General features: G+C 42.0%; 1 protein-coding gene across 1 annotated transcript; it reads left to right on the forward strand.

Annotated features, from left to right (window-relative positions):
* The first annotated feature begins 1698 nt into the window (after nt 1-1698).
* LOC133424170 (zinc finger protein ZFP2-like) lies at nt 1699-17696 on the forward strand. Its single transcript, XM_061714619.1, has 6 exons — nt 1699-1926; nt 2021-2113; nt 3365-3460; nt 10741-10851; nt 11033-11156; nt 16213-17696. The coding sequence occupies exons 1-6, from the start codon at nt 1699-1701 to the stop codon at nt 17694-17696; spliced, it is 2136 nt and encodes a 711-aa protein (XP_061570603.1).
* Nucleotides 17697-20509: the final 2813 nt, after the last annotated feature.

A 20509-nucleotide genomic window follows, 5' to 3' on the forward strand; every position in this document is an offset into this window, starting at 1 on the left:
CCAACTATTTTCTTCTTTGCCTTATACATGAGTAAACTTTGACTTTCTTCACCAAAAAAAAAAAAAAAAATATTGAATAAGAACCTCAAATCTTCCACCCAGACTTGTCTGAATGCACTTACAAAATTATCCTTCTGGCACAACGCCAGACAAGTAGTTGCAAGGCGTAATAGTTTACTGTTTGTGGTTAAATTTAAGCCCTCAGGACTGATTCATAAGTGCTCACTGCCTGGATTCACAGGCACAGGTTTATGTAAAAGTAAGATTTCCAAATTACACCTTTTGTTTTTCTCGGATCTTGCTTGTTCCCAAACCTGTTGTAACAAAGTAGAAATGGGAGTTTACAGATATGAAACGTTCCCTGGAAACAGTTTTTTGAATGTGTTTTGTTTAATTTCTTGCACTTTTCAGTCAGTTTTCTTACCAGCCAGAACATGATCTCTGTGGGGATTTGGGGTTTCTCACTCACTAGTCTCTCCTATTTCAAACCTTTTCATTATTTTATTTCAGGGTTAATTGCAAATAATTCCACTACACCTTGAACATCAAATCCTAACGTGTTTACTGCAGCTGGAGGATATTTTGCTGCCAAATGTGATTCTAATGCTGCTAAAAGCACTGTTGACTGTTGACAGGGCCATGTATGAGTGGAATTCATTTCCCAAACGCATCACACAAACAAACAGCATAAGAACATTCAAATTATTAGTCAAGCAACATCTTTTGAATCAGTATAAGTAACAATTATAGAACATTGAAATAGAGATCACTTGAACAAGCAGCTGCTGGGACTGATTGTCTGACCTGCTGGAAATTGAAACATAGTTGGTTATGACTGTTGTTGAATGTATTTTTTTCTTTCTTTTTTTCTGTATTAGATCAGTTGTGAAGTTCTAGATCAGTGTCTCCCAACCTGGGGTCCGGGCCCCCCCTGGGGGGGCGCCAGAGATCTCTGGGGGGGGCGCGAATCTTTGTCTGCTTTGAAATTATGCAGTTGTAAAAATTATATTTGAGAATGAGTCATTCATAAGACATTGTTAGGAATAATTTATGAATGTCTTGAATATTTTTTATTTTTCAGTGTTTTTTATACACTGAATCCAACCGGTTGTTAAAGGAAAAATGTTAAAAAATGTTGGTCTCATATTAAAAGAGACATTTTTTAGAAATATTTTTATGTCCTTTTATGTCCTTTTGTGCATATTTTATACATTGGTGACATTGGAGAAAAACAAAGTCATATGTATACAGAGTAAACCAAAGAGAAATGTATCAAAAAATCATAATTAATGTTCATTTTTTTCAATTAAAGACTATTTTGGTGCTAGTACGTGCGGGTCGGGGGACCTGGCTGGTCTTAGACACAGGTAGAGGGGGAAACAAGGAAAAAAGGTTGAGAACCACTGTTCTAGACTACAAATGAAATGAAATTGTGAACTGCTTTTCAGACTTTTTGACGACCTCAGATGAACTCTTAACTGTGCAGTGTTTTTGTGTTGTGTTATATTCTCATCTCGCTGTCTTAATTTTGTGGAATGTCTGCACAGTATTTTTAATTTGATATTCTTTTTATCTAGTGGAAATGTATTTGGTTTGCTTTTATTATGTTATGTTTTAGTACTGTATTATTTTAAAATGTTGGCGGACCCCAGGAAGAATAGCTGCAGCTAAAGGGGATCCTAATGAAACAATGAAACAATGAAACTGTCATTGTGGTCAGCAGATATCTTCCTGCCGCTGTCGTCCCTGAGACTGCTGATCCCTCCTCTGCGGCTACTGTCTGCAGCCATGTGGCAAGTGGCTCAGCAGAAACATGTCCTGGACTATGGAAAGCTGGATGAGTTTGTGACCCTGGTGACAGAGTCGGTCCCAGACCTGCTGAGTCCCAAGCAACGAGGAAAGCTGCTTCTCCGATTGAGAGCAAAAGTGAGTCGGTGCATATCACATTTGCATTTATCAAAAGTTTTGCAAGGGGGAATACTTCATCAGTAGCTATTTCTCTTGACATCTTGGTTTTCAGATTATTCTTGAGTTGTGTAGAAGTGAGGAAACGGCTAACGTTTTGTGTGTGCAGCCTCACCTGGAGCGGATACGTCCGCTGGGGTACTCGGGTGTAAGTACCAGCAGTGATTTCACAGCACACACATTTTCATGTCAGAGGTAAGATGGGAACATGCCGGTGCTTTCTGCACAGGGCCAGGCTTGTGTGATTATTGATCAGATGGACTGCTGACCGATTGATATGATTCAAGATTGAAGACAACTTTATTTATCCCTTGAAGGGCAATTTGACCTGGCAGCTCGTGCCTAAACACACACATAACAAACATATTCAATAGAAACACAGAGAGAAAGTTGGCAGCTGTGTGCAAAAATCTGCAATTTATTGCATTAAAAAGTGCTGATACCAATAAATTAATTAATTTAAAAAAAAAAAAAACAGTCTATACAAACACCGGATGATATCATTCCTAGACGGTACACAGTACCTAAATGCACATACCAAACAAACTCATAAGGATAAATTTAATAGCCGGACAGCAGAGACTTGGAAAAGCGATTACCATTACAAACAGATTAGGCATAACGACGTCCTGAAGGCAGCAGTGAAAATTATTTTTCTAAGACATGCCCAGAAGTTCCTAGAATACTCTGAGTCTTCCTCAAAACCTGTTGTTCCCATAGAGAGCCCTGGTCTCTCTGGTTGAGTCCAATAATCTTGGAACAGATTTTCACCACACTGTTAAGACTGTTTCTGTCCCTGAGTGACAAGTTGTTGAACCAACAAATAAAAGAATAAGTTAAAAGGCTTTCAATAAAGGACTGATAAAAACGACAGAGAATCACTGGACTCACAGGAAAAAGAATTCAACATACGAAGGAGATGAATCCTCTGCTGTCCACGTTTGACCAGTTGCTTCAGGGTTGAAATCAAATTTAAGCTGGTTGTCAAACACAGTGCCCAGATATTTATAGGAGCTGACAATTTCAATCTTCTCTCCATCATGACACTCTCAGTGAAGGCCTGGTTGTTACGTCTAAAATCTACCAACATTTCTTTAGTTTTGGATGCATTCAATTCTAAAAAGTTGTCCTTACACCCATCTACAAATGCAGGAAGTGCCACACCATGGTTATGTTCGGCACTCTGAAACTTGACAAGGAAGCTGCCGTCACAAAAAGATCTGCAGCTGTCCGTATATAAAATGTAAAGAGGTGACAGTACGCACCCTTATGGTGAACCCGTATTCGTCACAACAATGTCAGACAAATAACCATTCACAATGACCCTCTGCTGTCTGTTGGTCAAGAAATCTAAAATCAAGCATGATATGGTGGTCCTAATGACAGTGATTTCTTTCAGAGTGGGGATGCAGAAGTGGATGCAGAAGAGGCCATTTTTATAGAACTCACCCAGACGCTACTGAAAGACCCAGCAGAGAGGGAACACTTTTACCAGGCAAGGAAAGGCTTTGAAAAATGCACCATTTAATACGCGTCCTCATGATTCCATTACCCAGATAGTAATCTCCTGAGGTTTGCACTGCTAATGCATCACTGTCAACACATTACATCCCTGGACTGCATGCAAACATTAATGTGCCATTAGGTATGAACTCATTTGGAAATTGTTCTGTTCTCACGGGAATCCTGCACCTTATCATTAATGAATTAATGTTCCTACTAGTTATAACTTCTCTAGACCTTCAGTACAATTTACACGACCACTTTAGGCTTTCCTCTGTTGTAATTGTAACTCACAAGCAACAAAAACCCTCTCTTCATGCACACTTGATGTATGCAAAGGTATTTGAACCGTTTGTAATTAACCGGTGCATGAAGTGTGATATGATGTTTTTCTAAGTGAATGTAATAGACAAACAGTGTGCTTGATGTTGATAAGACACAACAAACAGAACTTTTCATGTCTTTATTGAACACACTCTGCAAACATCCAAAGTCCTGGAGGGAAAAGTAACATAAGCTATAGATTACAAAAGCTAATTGGAGGCGGTACTTTGCAAACCTCGAGTCCAAATAATGAAATGAGCCCTCAAACACTTAAATGTAGCTGTTTTATAAGAAGCCTTTGCCCATGTGGACCATGCCTCTTAAAAAGGAGAGAAGACACATGATTATGAATATTTAATATCTGTAAATGGTACAAAATAATTAGGGTAGGGGGGGTAATGTCAATGTGGCTGCCATGGTCATGCACAAAAATGAACCTAAACATCCAAATAAATCCATCACAGAAGTTCTTCAGAGATTTTGTTGTCAGAAAGCAAGTTAATTTCAAATTCACATACTTTTTTCTTGCAAATGACGCAAATGATGCCTGTATGGAGAAACTTTCACAGAAAGGTGACCCGTGGTTATTTTAAGAAGTTTGTGAATGCTCTTGCTTCCCCTGGTCATGTTAAAAAGCACAAATTTAGTGTCACGTTACAGCAGATTAAGAATGACCCGAGCAGATGCTCCGCTCTGCAAATTGCTCTCTGTGGTAGAATTTCATCGCTGAAAATGAACATTCCCCCCAGGGTTAATTCTTGTTTTTCTGCCATTCCAGTGACTCCACAGTTTTTCAGGGACATTGACAAGTTATGTACACATTTTATATGGAATAACAGAAGGTCTAATATTTGCGTAAAGACACTACAGAGTTGCAACCCTTTGGGGGGGTCTAGCTGTACTTAAATTTCAAGCATTATTTTCAGGCTTTAAAAATACGGTTTGATGTGTCTTCTGAAAAGTTCCTGGCGGCCCATTGGACAAGGACTAGTTTATCCTCTCAGACTTGTCTCAAAGACATTCATTGTTGCGACTGGGCCCCAACCAGCCCAGTTATTAACTGTTGTCTTCAAGTATGGTCCTGTAGTTCCTGGGGTAGGGATGGGAATTGATACGATTTCTATGATTCCAATCAGTGGCGGCTGGTGCAAAAAGTTTTTGGGGGCGGGCGCAATTTACCTTGGCATACATAGGGGTGTAACGGTACAAGTTTGGTACAATAGGGAAAAAAGAAAGTTAGAAAATAATTTTTTGGTTCTTTAATTTTTGAAAAATGTAACCATCCAACAACAATGGCTTATTGGTCATAAGTTTTAGTGAAGCAGTTCAGTTCTGCTGCAGTGGAAAAAGAAAACTGAACATACAGTACGGGTTTATCATTTCAACAATCCACTGTTATTTTGTATTGTTTTTTTTCTTCCTGGTTTGGGTTCAGTTTATTTTTACACATTAGAGAGAAGAAAAACATTAACATTTCCATTGTTCTGTCTGGAATTTATATTTGAAAAGATAACGTTCCTTTCTTACAGATAATTGATCATATACAAAATCAACGAATATTATTTCAAAAGCAAGTGTTATTTAACCTATTTAAAACAAACTTAAAAATCTGGTTTGTGTAGTTCAGGTTGATTTTCTAAAAAAGACGGGGAATGAATTGTCCAATCACATTAGATTAAAAAAGGGACGCACATGACCCTTTACGAATCTGATTCAAACCAATTTCCGCCAAACGCCCCTTCCGGAAGTAAATAAAAAACATTTTGTAACCAAATAAAGAATTAAACAACATTTAATTACTACTGACAGTAACCCACAGACTGAAATAACACCTTCTTTTAATAATTATATGCATCTTACAGCATGTTTTTTTTTTCTTTCTCTTTTTCTTTTATTCTTCTTCGCTTGATTTGATGGATTTGATGGGGCGGCGCCCTCTACTGACCAGCAGCCACTGATTCCAATAACTTTTTTGATTCTGTTTAACGATTCGGTTCTTAATCGATTCCCTTATCCATTCTCGTTTGGGGAAAAAGGAAAACAATGAGGCAAATGGCACTAATATGATAGGCATGTTAGTTAATTAGTTACCTGCATGGAGTCAGCCAAGGACATGCTAACGTTATTGCTGCTGCTGGTTTGAGAATTAGTGATGTTGGTCCGGAGCGGATCGAAAACACGACATTGATTGATAGTTATTGCATGTTGTGTGCACTAATGTTTTTGCATGTTGGTAGGATTTCCGCCCTTTGATGAAATATTCACTTGGCAAGTATTGCAAGATGTCTCGTTGTCGTCTTTTTTACTGAAATGTTACTGGACTGTCAAGCATTTCATCACTTGGGCGCCGTGTACTATTGACTGCTGGCTTACGCAACGTGCGTAATGACGTCGTTCTTTCCCACTGGAATCGAAAAGGGAATCGTTTGCAAAATTTCCAAACGATTCCAAGGAATTGAAACACTGGGAACCAGTTCTTGTTCAGAACCGGATCTAGATTCCCATCCCTATCCTGGGGTACACTTTTCTTAAATGTTCTCTCACATGGCACAAAGGCTTTAAAGCTTTTGTTTTTCCTTCTCGGTCAGATAAACATGTCCATACTAATATTTTTAACCCTGATGGGCTTTGGTTTTTTTCAGGATGTTTTCTCTTTCCCTGGCAAACCCTTTTCTTTTTTCATCTCAGGGTGCACTTTGATGGGAAGGCACACAGGGTTCTGTGGGACGGCCGCTTCAATAATCATCCCATCTTTACAGAAATGTAAAACGACCAGATCATATTTCTATGATTTATTCATGACAAATAAATCTCCCACCGTAGGAGCTGTTTCAGTTCGGTCAAGGGGAATTCGTCCCACTTGGTTTGGAGCCTGACTGGGAATCTGTCTGAACTTCTCATCTTCCAAACGTCTGGCTCATCAGTTACTGCATTTTAAGTTTGCCCATAAGGCCTTTACAGCAACATGTTGTGTACAACAAAATTAATTGATGAAACCATAAATTGACAGATTCTGTAACAAATGCAGCTCTATTAGGAACTATACAGGTTTTGGGAATGTCCACCCATTGTCACGTTTTGGAAACACTTTCAAAAGGTTTTATGGTTGATTTTTTTTTTTTTTATGTCGAAGGTTGCTTCCACTGGCAGATGACTGATCGAAGGTTCAGCTGGGGGGGATTTTAATGGCAGCCTTGGCTGCCTACAAAAGGGCCAGTTGGAAAGCTTTCTTTGAGCCTGATATTAATCTGTCAGCTGTTCGGGGTTCCTGTACCTCAGACATTTTCATTCTTTAGCCTGCTACGGCAAGATTTCATAAAGCCACGCCACAGAAAACCAATAACGGGTCTCTGCTTTATTTGTCTTTGAAGACTTGTCTTAATAAGTACAGGATATGTACATGTACCCACAACCAGCCTTAATGATTACTGTTGCCCGCACACCCGTGATCACTAAGGTTGCTTTCACACCTGTCCTGTTTAGAGCAGTTGTTCTGAAACAGGGAGCGGCTAAAGATCGGTTGGTTTGGTATATGTGAACACAGCAATCGCGCTCGGATGCGGGACAAAACAAGCGAGCCGAGATCTCCTAGGAGAGGTGGTCTCGGCTCACTTCCATTCCAGACCTGGAGCGGTTCGTTTGCAGTGAGAACATAATCCACACAGCAACCGACTCAACTCACTCATAACCATTGTTGTTTACGGAAGAGTACGGAAGAGGAAACTCCTTCCACGTTCATTTCAGACCAAGGAGAGAACAGTTGGTTCATGGCATTTGATAACAGCTTTGAACCACTACAGACGGTTGCCTTGTGAACACAAACCCCACAAACGAAAAACCTAACAACTGTATCGATTTAGCCCCTGAATCGAAACAAAACAAACGGGACACAGGTCTAAAAGCACCCTAAGTGTTTCCAGAGGCTGGTTCTCAGGCACATCAAGGATGGTCTCCCCCTCACGTTTGACCCCCATCAGTTTGCTTACAGAGCGGACAGATCCACAGAGGTCGCCATCGCCATAGCTCTGCACGCCGTGCTGAGCTACACTGCGATGCTCCTTGGATTATAGCTCAGCATTCAACACTACAATCTCCTCTCACCTGCTCATGAATCAAGGATTGTTTGACCAACCAACCCCAGACTGTGAGACTTGGCCCCCACCTCTCCTCCACCTGCACACTGAGCACCGGGTCACCACCGGGTCACCACCGGGTCACCACCGGGTCACCACCGGGTCACCACTGGGTCACCACCGGGTCACCACCGGGTCACCACCGGGTCACCACCGGGTCACCACTGGGTCACCACAGGTCTGCGTGCTGAGGCCCCTCCTGTACCATATCTACACCCACGACTGCAGGCCACAAAAAGAACATCATTGGCATATTTGCTGACGACACCACCGTGGTTGCACTGATGTCCAAGGGAGACGAGTCGGCCAATAGAGGGTCTGCATTGACGTCACTTCCCCACTGGACCAGCCCCCTTATTCCCACTGAGTGGCAAAAACAGCTGCAACTAGTGGAGAAGACGGAATAACAGCTGATTATGTTCTTAAATTAAAGACAGTTGGACTTGACAGTGACCCGTACAGTTACCCCAAGAACCAGTGGTCCATGGACATTAATATTTGGTACAGTTACCCCAAGAACCAGTGGTCCATGGACATTAATATTTGGTACAGTTATCAAGAACCAGTGGTCCATGGACATTAATATTTGGTACAGTTACCAAGAACCAGTGGTCCATGGACATTAATATTTGGTACAGTTACCAAGAACCAGTGGTCCATGGACGTTAATATTTGGTACAGTTACCAAGAACCAGTGGTTCATGGACATTAATATTTGGTACAGTTACCAAGAACCAGTGGTCCATGGACATTAATATTTGGTACAGTTACCAAGAACCAGTGGTCCATGGACATTAATATTTGGTACAGTTACCAAGAACCAGTGGTCCATGGACATTAATATTTGGTACAGTTACCAAGAACCAGTGGTCCATGGACATTAATATTTGGTACAGTTACCAAGAACCAGTGGTCCATGGGTATTAATATTTGGTACAGTTACCAAGAACCAGTGGTCTATGGACATTAATATTTGGTACAGTTACCCCAAGAACCAGTGGTCCATGGACATTAATATTTGGTACAGTTATCAAGAACCAGTGGTCCATGGACATTAATATTTGGCCACTAATCCAGTTTCCTGATATTTATATGTACTTAATTTCTACGCCGGGGAAATTCACGGAGCAAAGCTTGAAGGCTTACAAAAGTCTTGACGCTTGGTCCGACTTCAAGGCAGGATTTGTTGTAGAAATTAAAGTGATGAGGACACCGAACTTTATGATTTGGCCGAATTTAATTCAATTCAATTCAGTTTATTTGGGAAGGGACAGTGTACATTCATATACATTTAGAATTAAAAATGCAAATGCACCCAATTTTAGCTACAAAGCTAGTTTCCATTGGCAGTCACCCGGCTAAAAATATAAAAGAAAAAATATAAAAGACCGTTTAACGTTAGCTACCCAAAAATCCAACATTACCTGATACAAAATAGGAACCACAAATCCACGTTTCGGTGCCTGGAATCCTGTTGTTATTGTGAATTGCAGCGATCCATTTGTCTCTCTTAAGCTTATTTTTCATCAGTCTGTAAAACGATAACTCTGATTTCTTGCTAAATCTATGAGTACAGTCGTTCGCACAACAGCTCTTTCCCATTTTAGATGTTTTCCAGTTGCTCAAACTGAAAGTTTACGCTGACACTCAGTCTTTCTGCCACTCAGTCTTTCTGACACTCAGTGGGCGTAACCCGCTGTGAAGTCGCATCTGTGACGTCATGCGCATTCCCTCTATAGAGACGAGGTGCAGAGGCTCCCAACCTGACAACAATCTGACAAAGGAGATCATCATAGACTTCAGGAGGAACAGAACCGTCCCACTTCCTCTGTTCATCAACGAGAACATGTGGATAGAGACCACGCGTTCAGGTTCCTGGGAGTCCAGATCCATGACGACCTCTCCTGTGTCGACTCTTCCTGAGAGTCCTCAGGAGGAACAATCTGGACGGTTAGCTGCTGCTGGCCGAGGAGAGCCTGCTGATGTAGCGGTCTCCACCTGGTACGGGAGCGGCCCTGAGGCAGACAGAGAGGCTTCAGAGGACAGTCGGCTGTCCTGTCCCCTCCCTGGTGGACGTCTCCTCCAGCCGGGGCCTCGGCAGAGCTCGCAGCGTCACCAAGGACCGCTCACATCCCAGTTCTCCCAGCTCTCCCAGCTCTCAGCCGTCTGAGCTGTCGCCGTCTGGCAGGTGCAACAGAAACTTAAAAGCAACTGAGACTGAGGAAACGTTTGTTTCCAAAAGCATCAATGTCCTGAACAAATACAAGATACAACATGTACAGTTACAATAAATGTCTGGAGACTTTATATTCTTATATTAATGTTTAGCATTTCTGCACTTTTTACATACTTATTTTTACTTTAATTGTTTTGCACTGAGCAGGAAAAGCTCTACAATTTCATTGTACATTGTATAATGACAATAAAAAGGCATTCATTCATTCATTCATTCATTCATTCATTCATTCATTCATTCATTCATCTATTCATTCATTCATATCTCAGTCACGTAACAGTGATTTGTGCTCAAAATCTTTTATATCTTTTATTTTCTCCCCCTCACAGTGTTATTTTTACCACATATGCATGGCATTGCTGTTTTGGGCTGTGTGTTTTTCTTTTTTATTCTACCTTTTTAGCAATTGAAAAAACCCCAAACTCAGGAAATCATGGGTGTAACATAAACCATGATTTTTTTCTTTTTTTTTTCTAGGAGCTTAAAAGATCTCAAGATTCGTGCTCTTTAATGTCTCTTTTCTGTGACTGTTTCCCTGCGTGGTAATCTGAAGTGGCCCTGTCCTCTTGTCGTTGGCAGGAGGTTTTTCCAGCAGAGTACGGCCTCAGCTACGACACAGACATGCAGCTTCTCGTATGGGAATTTCTTTCTAAACTGGAAAGACTCCTGCCGGTGCCAGATCTGGGGCAGGTAGGAAAAGAAATCACAACTGCCTGGAAAAATGATACATTTTATGATTGTCCCCATTTGAAGAAAACAAAAAAAAATCCTTTTTTCGTCACACTTGACCATCTAAACTCACTGTATGGAAATGAGAATGAATTTAAAGCGTCCCGTTCTCACTGATGAGTCTGTTTTCACCCCCGAACAGACTGTTTCCTGGCTGACCTCGGCCCCCTCCGTACTGAGGGACTGCCTGCAAGCGCTCTCCCATCCTGAAGACCTGAGGTCTCTCCTGCAGCACCACCGGAGCCTCCAGTCCCTCGGTGGTCAAGGTAAACTCCATCTAAACTCCATCTGTCAGGCATGTTTAAAAGTTGATGCACAACCAGCAGCTGTTGCACATACACACATTTAGCAGACTCCATTTCCTAATGTCATTGTTGGGCATGTCAGATATCTTACATCCACTGCCAGGGTCTTTTACATGTGTTGTTAGCAGTGGCAGCTGGTGCTAGAAAATCTTTTGGGGGGGGGGGGCGCAATTGACCTTGGTATACATAGTTAGTTAGTTTCAATTTATTGTCCTTTCGGAAATTCTTTTTGCATCTGTGGCAGTCAGAATACATGGTCAAAAACAAAAAACCAGAACAATATACAAGACAATTCGACATAGAACAATTAAGTGCAGTATAGTACAACACTGTACAATAACATCAATTAACACAATGATCCTAAAGTGCTTCACACCAAACCTAGTGGATTATGAAATGAATAATGCATCTATAATTTATTTAGCAGAGCTCTACTAGGGTATAAAAGATGTTTGGGCCCGGGAGGTCCACAGGTCCGTAAATTGTTGTTGGTCTACAATCTTGCTAGACATGTTGACAATCTTACTGAGTTTACCTATTGACGACTATTGACCTATTAATATACAAAAATCAACAAATATTATTTCAAAAGCAAGTGTTATTTAACCTATTTAAAACAAACAGAAAATCTGGTTTGTTCAGTTTGATTTTCTAAAAAAGACGGGGAATGAATTGTGCAATCACATTAGATTAAAAAAACAATAACATACGAGTCACGATACTGATCGGGGATTCGTTGCTGATAACTGAGTTTCTGGGACACGACTGCGTCCCTTTATGAATCTAATTCAAACCAATTAAAAGATCTTCAGCTAACGTGCTTATCAACGCTGGAGACACTTCTGTTTCACCGGCGCTTCTTACTTCCGGAAGTAAATAAAATAAAATAAAAAACATTTTGGAACCAAATAAATATTTAAACAACATTTAATTACTATTGACAGTAACCCACAGACTGAAATCACACCTTCTTTTAATAATTATATGCATCTTACAGTATGTTTTCTATTGTATTTTTATTTTATTCTTCTTCTCTTAATTGGATGGGGGCGGCGCCCTAGCGCCCTCTACTGACCGGCAGCCATTGGTTGTTAGATTAGATTAGATTAGATTAGATTTTCCTTTATTCATCCTTCAGTGGTGAAATTCACTTTGAGCAGCAGCAGTACACACAACACACACATGCAGCGAAAGAAGGATAAAAACAATAGAATCATTCAGTCATAATGGGTCTCAGAACTAGACGGATACAAGCTGAAATGTTGGCTGATACCAGAACATTTCTCCTGGATCAATGTCTGGATTTTGTCTCTTCACAAACATTGATTCTTTTCCTTTTCAGTCGTGTTGGTTTAGGTTTGCTTGTGTACTTCAGATTCTTGTCCTCTTCTATGACCCACTTTTGGTCTGGCTATAACCGCCGGACAGATAACCGCAAACTTCCCTCCAGAGTATTCTGGTAAACAGAGAAGTTCAGTTCATGCTCAACTCAGTGACTTCAAGAATGATTCAGACCAGAAAACTCAAAAATCTCTGTTTTTTTTCTTTTTTAAAGCTCGTCACTTTTGCTCGTGATCAGTTCATCAAGTTCTGGGGATGAGCATCAGTCCGGGGTACTAAGTAGTGCCCATGTTAGTTTAATAGAAGCACAGAGAGGGTTAAACGTATATGTTGTTGTCTCTGGCTGATACAATCCGATTGTTTATAGATTATAGTTTTGATTTGGATCCCCATTAGCTACAGTAAAACTGCAGCTATTCTTCCTGGGGGTCCGACACATAATACACAGTACATAACAACAAAAATATTAAAAGCAAACCTAAAGAGGTAGCATATAAAAAAAAAGAAAAGGAAAAACAGAAAATAAAGAAAAAATTAAAAGTAATTCCGTTTAACATTTAGTTATAAATAAAACAATACTAATATTCATACATTTTATAACATCAAAAAATTCAAACAATGTATAGTTATCATAGTTTGGACCAATAACCATTTTTAATAAATATTAATTTATATATATATATATATATATATATATATATATATATGAGCTGAGCTGACTTCACTCGTTAATAGAGCTAAGTCAACCACATGTATGTTAGACCCCATCCCGACTCGACTATTCAAACATATTTTTTTTCTCTTATTGGTACGACAATACTGGACCAAATTAACTTATCCCTAAGTTTAGGATATGTACCACAGGTTTTCAAAGTGGCAGTAATTAAACCTTTACTTAAAAAACCTTCTCTTGACCCAGACACCTTAGCTAATTATAGACCAATTTCCAACCTTCCATTTGTGTCTAAAATTCTGGAAAAGGCAGTTTCAAGCCAGTTATGTGACTATTTGTATAGAAATGATCTGTTTGAAGTCTTTCAGTCAGGGTTCAAAATGCATCATAGCACAGAGACAGCACTTGTTCGAGTCACGAATGACCTCCTTATGGCCTCAGATAAGGGATTAGTGTCCATACTGGTTCTACTGGACCTCAGTGCTGCTTTTGACACTATAGATCATGGCATTTTACTGCACAGGTTAGAGCATGTTGTTGGGATTAAAGGGACAGCTCTATGTTGGTTTAAATCATACCTATCTGACAGGTTCCAGTTTGTTCATGTACATGAGGTTTCTTCAGAACAGTCAAGGGTCTGTTATGGTGTTCCGCAGGGTTCAGTGCTAGGGCCAATCTTGTTCAGTTTATACATGCAGCCGTTGGGAAGTATAATCCAGAATCACGGCATACACTTTCATTGCTATGCTGATGATACGCAGCTCTACTTGTCTATGAAGCCGGATGAAACAGAACCGTTAGTTAAACTTCAGGCATGTCTTAGGGACATCAAGGACTGGATGTCCAGAAATGTCTTGCTTCTAAATTCAGATAAAACAGAGGTTATCATTCTTGGTCCAGAGCATCTTAGGAAGGGATTAGATGGTGTTGCGATGGCTTCCAGTGCAACTGTGAGAAATCTTGGTGTTATTTTCGATCAGGATTTGTCGTTTAAACCATATGTCAATCAGGTTTGTAAAATAGCCTTTTTCCATCTCCGTAATATTGCAAAGATTAGGAAAATCCTCTCACAGAGTGATGCAGAAAAACTAGTTCATGCGTTTGTATCTTCTAGACTAGATTACTGTAATGTGTTGTTAGCAGGATGTCCAAGTAATTTGCTGAATAGGCTCCAGCTGATCCAGAATGCAGCAGCACGAGTACTGACAGGAATTAGCAGGAGAGACCACGTCTCTCCAGTGTTAGCGTCGCTCCATTGGTTACCCGTAAAATTCAGAATCCAATTTAAAATTTTATTACTTGCGTATAAAGCCCAAAACGGCTTAGCTCCGCATTATTTGCAAGACCTGATAGTGCCTTATGTTCCTGTCAGAGCTCTCCGTTCTCAGAGTGCAGGTTTACTCGTAGTTCCTAGAGTATCTAAATGTAGATTTGGAGGGCGGGCGTTCTGCTATCAGGCGCCACTACTATGGAACCAACTTCCAATCTGGGTTAAGGAGGCTGACACCACCTCCACCTTTAAAACTAAACTTAAAACATTTCTGTTTAGTAAAGCCTATAGTTAGTGTTTAGTAAACCTCTAGCTGGTGTTGGTAAATCTCTAGGTAGTGTAAACTTCAGTGTGTCAGAGTCGCTCCTGTGGTTTCTTGTGCTGGCCCCCCCTTCTCCTCCCTTTTCTCTCTTTTGTCCATGTTGCAGCATCCTTTGCCGGACACCGGAACCTGCAGGTGGTCGTGGGTGGCTTGTAGCTTGCATTACGGAGCACAAGTCTTTCCCCGACCCTGCACCCCAACCTGGGACTTGCTGATTGGGCCGGAGCTTCGGGAGCTGCGTGCTGGCCTGCGGTCCCCACCCCTGGTCATCCCGTTGCTGGCCCCCCCTTCTCCTCCCTTTTCTCTCTTTTGTCCTGCAGGTGGCCGTGGGTGGCTTGTAGCTTGCATTACGGAGCACAAGTCTTTTCCTGACCCTGCACCCCAACCTGGGACTTGCTGATTGGGCCGGAGCTTCGGGAGCTGTGTGCTGGCCTGCGGTCCCCACCCCCGGTCATCCCGTTGCTGCTTCCACCTGCCTGCTGTGCTGTTGCCGTCCCTGACCCACCAGTCTGGCCCTCGGCAGGAGGGTCCCCCCTGATGAGCCTGGTCCTGCTCAAGGTTTCTTCCCTCCTAAAGGGGAGTTTTTCCTTGCCACTGTTTGGCTTAAGGTTTTTCTCCCACTAGGGGAGTTTTTACCTGCCATTGTTTATGTAATAACTGCTCGGGGGGTCATGTTCTGGGTATGGGTCTCTGTAAAGCGTCTAGAGACAACTCTGTTGTATTAGACGCTATATAAATAAAATTGAATTGAATTGAATATATATATATATATATATATATATATATATATATATATATATATATATATATATATATATATATATGACTGTCTCAGAAAATTAAAATAAAAAATATTATTTTAATATTGCTGATTATGGCTTACAGTTTAAGATTAAGATTCCCAGAATATTCAAATTGTTTGAGATAGGATATTTGAGTTTTCTTTAGCTGTAGCAGTACAGCTAAAGAAAACTCATAAAAAAAACTAATAAAAGGCTTGCAATATTTTAGTTGATTTGTAATGAATCCAGAATGTATGACATTTTTGTTTTTTTAATTGCATTACAGAAAATCACAATATTCAAATTTTCTGAGACAGTCCTTTGTGTGTGTGTATATATATATACATACATACATACATATATATATATGTACACATACCAATATACTATCTACATTATGTATTTATTTATTTAATAATAATTAAATAAGTTTTATATTTATCTATTCAACAGATGTTTCTTTACTAACAATTTGAATTCTTTTATGTTAATAGTTTGCTTAAAGTTTTGGGAAGTGGGTTCCATGCAGACATCAGATGATATGTTATTACTCGTTTCTACAAAAATGACAGGGATTAAAAGAGGGCATAGTAAACGTTGCACAACTGTGTCATTTGTGTTGTGAACAGGTGCGACGGTGGAGGTGTCCACCCAGGTGTTCGCCTGCTCCGAGTGTCCGTTCTTCCACATGCAGGAGTCCTACCTGCTGCAGCACATCGAGCGCAGTCACCCGGAGCGCTACGACCAACTCCAACAGGCCGCCGAGGCGGCGGAGCCTCCCAGGAAGAGACCCCAGAGACCGCCGTTCCCCCAGCCCTTCCCCATCCACGACCGGCCCGACCCGCACGCCTGCCAGGAGTGCGGCAAGGTCTTCACGCGAGCCTCGGACGTGACCCGCCACCAGCGCACCCACACGGGCGAGCGCCCCTACGCCTGCGGGGAATGCACCAAGGGCTTCAAGAACTCGTGGGATCTGACCCGACACCAGCGGACCCACACCGGAGAGCGGCCCTTCCTCTGCTCCCAGTGCGGCAAGCGCTTCACCCAGATGGGCTTGCTCAAGCTGCATTTTGAACGGACCTCCTGCGGCCAGACTTGCAACCCTCCTCTGGAGTTACCGACGGAGGTGGTGGTGGCAGAGGACGCAGCCGGGACGGAGGGCGGACAGTACAAATGCCAGAAATGTGGCAAGAGCTTCCACAGCATCCTGGAGCGACTGAGGCACCGACAGAGCCACGTGGTGAGACGGCAGTACAAATGTTCCCAGTGCGAGAAGATCTACAGCCGAGCGTCGGACCTGAAGAGGCACCAGATGAAGCACACGGGCGAGCGGCCCTTTTCCTGCGAGTGCGGGAAGAGTTTCACGCACGTCTGGCTTCTGAACAAGCACCGGCAGATCCACTCCCGGGATCGTCCGTACCCGTGTGCGGAGTGCGGAAAGAGCTTTGCACAGCTGCAAATCCTCAACAGGCACTTACTGACCCACAACGGCCGGAGGCCTTTCCAGTGCCCGGCCTGCGACAAGAGCTTCTCCCAGCTGTCCAGCCTCACGCGGCACGAGCGGATCCACACGGGCGAGAGGCCGTACGTCTGCGGCGCCTGCGAGAAGACGTTCCTCACCAACGGAGAGCTGGTGAGACACCAGCGCAGCCACAGCAACCTCAGACCTTTCACCTGCCCTCAGTGCCCCAAGTGCTTCAAAACCAAACGCTCTCAGATGGAACATCTAAACAGCCACACGGGCCAACGTCCTTTTGTGTGCACGCACTGCGGCAAGAGCTTCGCCAAGTCCACCTCTCTCGTGCGGCACAACCTGATTCACACGGGGGAGCGGCCCCACCGGTGCCCCCACTGCAGCAAGGCCTTCATCACCTCCGGGGAGCTGCTGCTCCACAGACGCGTCCACACGGGGGAGAAGCCGTACCCGTGCTCCTTCTGTGAGAAGAGGTTCCGCTGCTCCTCCGACCTCAACATGCACATCCGAACCCACACCGGGGACAAGCCGCACAGCTGTCTGCTCTGCAAGAAGAGTTTCTCCACGGCCACGAGGGTGAAGAGACACATGCGGACACACATGGACAAGGATGCGGTCGTAGGGTCGTTGGGTCTTTGATCCGTCAGGAACGAATCATGTATTACGTTTTGTTTTTTTAGTTTTTTTTATATTTTTATCCCAGTTTTTTCCCCCATTTCATCACTGAGTGCTCCTACCTAAGTCAGTCCTGGGCTTTGCCATCCTCTACCAACCCTGGGAGTTCCTGCACTGAGCTCAAGTCTCCTTACATGAGGAGTGAGCAGGCCACTTCTTTTCACCAGACAAAATATTCAAATTTTGCAATATGAATAAAAGCCTTAAAACAATGGACTCTTAAGAAATCCTAAATGGAGAAGGATAGTTCTGTGTTGATGATGAAAAGATTGTAATATTTTTGAAAGTGACCTGGTTGCAGGGAAGATTGCCAACAAGGGCACCGCCATACCAGAAATATAACAGAGGTAGTTTACAAGTGGCCATAAAACAAAAATGATAAAACACACACATTTTATATATAAAATGTTACATGTTTTTTTTTAAACTTATTTATTCAATTCAATTCAATTCAATTTTATTTATATAGTGTCTAATACAACAGAGTTGTCTCTAGACGCTTTCCAGAGACCCATACCCAGAACATGACCCCCGAGCAGTTATTACATAAACAATGGCAGGTAAAAACTCCCCTAGTGGGAGAAAAAACCTTAAGCCAAACAGTGGCAAGGAAAAACTCCCCTTTTAGGAGGGAAGAAACCTTGAGCAGGACCAGGCTCGTAAGGGGGGACCCTCCTGCCGAGGGCCAGACTGGTGGGTCAGGGACGGCAACAGCACAGCAGGCAGGTGGAAGCAGCAGCGGGATGACCAGAGGTGGGGACCGCAGGCCAGCACGCAGCTCCCGAAGCTCCGGCCCAATCATCAAGTCCCAGGTTGGGGTGCAGGGTCGGGGAAAGGTTGAAAAGGGGCAGGGCCAGGGAGAGGAGTCTTGAGGGACGAACCTTCTCCCCCGCCCAAAAGGGGCCGTTACCCTGCCCCCCTCACTCCCACACTGCAGGTTCCGGTGTCCGGCAAAGGATGCTGCAACATGGACAAAAGAGAGAAAAGGGAGGAGAAGGGGCGGCCAGCACAAGAAACCACAGGAGCGACTCTGACACACTAAAGTTTACACTACCTAGAGATTTACCAACACCAGCTAGAGGTTTACTAAACACTAACTATAGGCTTTACTAAACAGAAATGTTTTAAGTTTAGTTTTAAAGGTGGAGGTGGTGTCAGCCTCCTTAACCCAGATTGGAAGTTGGTTCCATAGTAGTGGTGCCTGATAGCAGAACGCCCGCCCTCCAAATCTACATTTGGATACTCTAGGAACTACGAGTAAACCTGCACTCTGAGAACGGAGAGCTCTGACAGGAACATAAGGCACTATCAGGTCTTGCAAATAATGCGGAGCTAAGCCGTTTTGGGCTTTATACGCAAGTAATAAAATTTTAAATTGAATTCTGAATTTTACGGGTAACCAATGGAGCGACGCTAACACTGGAGAGACGTGGTCTCTCCTGCTGATTCCTGTCAGTACTCGTGCTGCTGCATTCTGGATCAGCTGGAGCCTATTCAGCAAATTACTTGGACATCCTGCTAACAACACATTACAGTAATCTAGTCTAGAAGATACAAACGCATGAACTAGTTTTTCTGCATCACTCTGCGAGAGGATTTTCCTAATATTTGCAATATTACGGAGATGGAAAAAGGCTATTTTACAAACCTGATTGACATATGGTTTAAACGACAAATCCTGATCGAAAACAACACCAAGGTTTCTCACAGTTGCACTGGAAGCCATCGCAACACCATCTAATCCCTTCCTAAGATGCTCTGGACCAAGAATGATAACCTCTGTTTTATCTGAATTTAGAAGCAGGAAATTTCTGGACATCCAGTCCTTGATGTCCCTTAGACATGCCTGAAGTTTAACTAACGGTTCTGTTTCATCCGGCTTCATAGACAAATAGAGCTGCGTATCATCAGCATAGCAATGAAAGTGTATGCCGTGATTCTGGATTATACTTCCCAATGGCTGCATGTATAAACTGAACAAGATTGGCCCTACCACTGAACCCTGCGGAACACCATAACAGACCCTTGACTGTTCTGAAGAAACCTCATGTACATGAACAAACTGGAACCTGTCAGATAGATATGATTTAAACCAACGTAGAGCTGTCCCTTTAATCCCAACAACATGCTCTAACCTGTGCAGTAAAATGCCATGATCTACAGTGTCAAAAGCAGCACTGAGGTCCAGTAGAACCAGTATGGACACTAATCCCTTATCTGAGGCCATAAGAAGGTCATTCGTAACTCAAACCAGTGCTGTCTCTGTGCTATGATGCATTCTGAACCCTGACTGAAAGACTTCAAAAAGATCATTTCTATACAAATAGTCACATAACTGGCTTGAAACTGCCTTTTCCAGAATTTTAGATACAAATGGAAGGTTGGAAATTGGTCTATAATTAGCTAAGGTGTCTGGGTCAAGAGAAGGTTTTTTAAGTAAAGGTTTAATTACTGCGATTTATATACATATATAACAAAATAAAAAACATCTATGTGTATATATATATATATGTGTATATATATAATATAAATGTACTTAAGATGCAAAAAAAAAATGTAATTATTTATATATATATATATAAATAATATATATATATATATATATATATATATATATATATATACATATATATATATATATATATATATATATATATATATATATATATATATATATATATATATATATATATGTATATATAAAAACATACACACGTTTTTGAACTTTTTATTTTGGTTTTATGGTAGAATCCTGCCGGTCGTTTCCTAACGCACCA

The sequence above is a fragment of the Cololabis saira genome, chromosome 23 (genome assembly GCF_033807715.1).
Source record: "Cololabis saira isolate AMF1-May2022 chromosome 23, fColSai1.1, whole genome shotgun sequence".
NCBI lineage: Eukaryota > Metazoa > Chordata > Actinopteri > Beloniformes > Belonidae > Cololabis > Cololabis saira.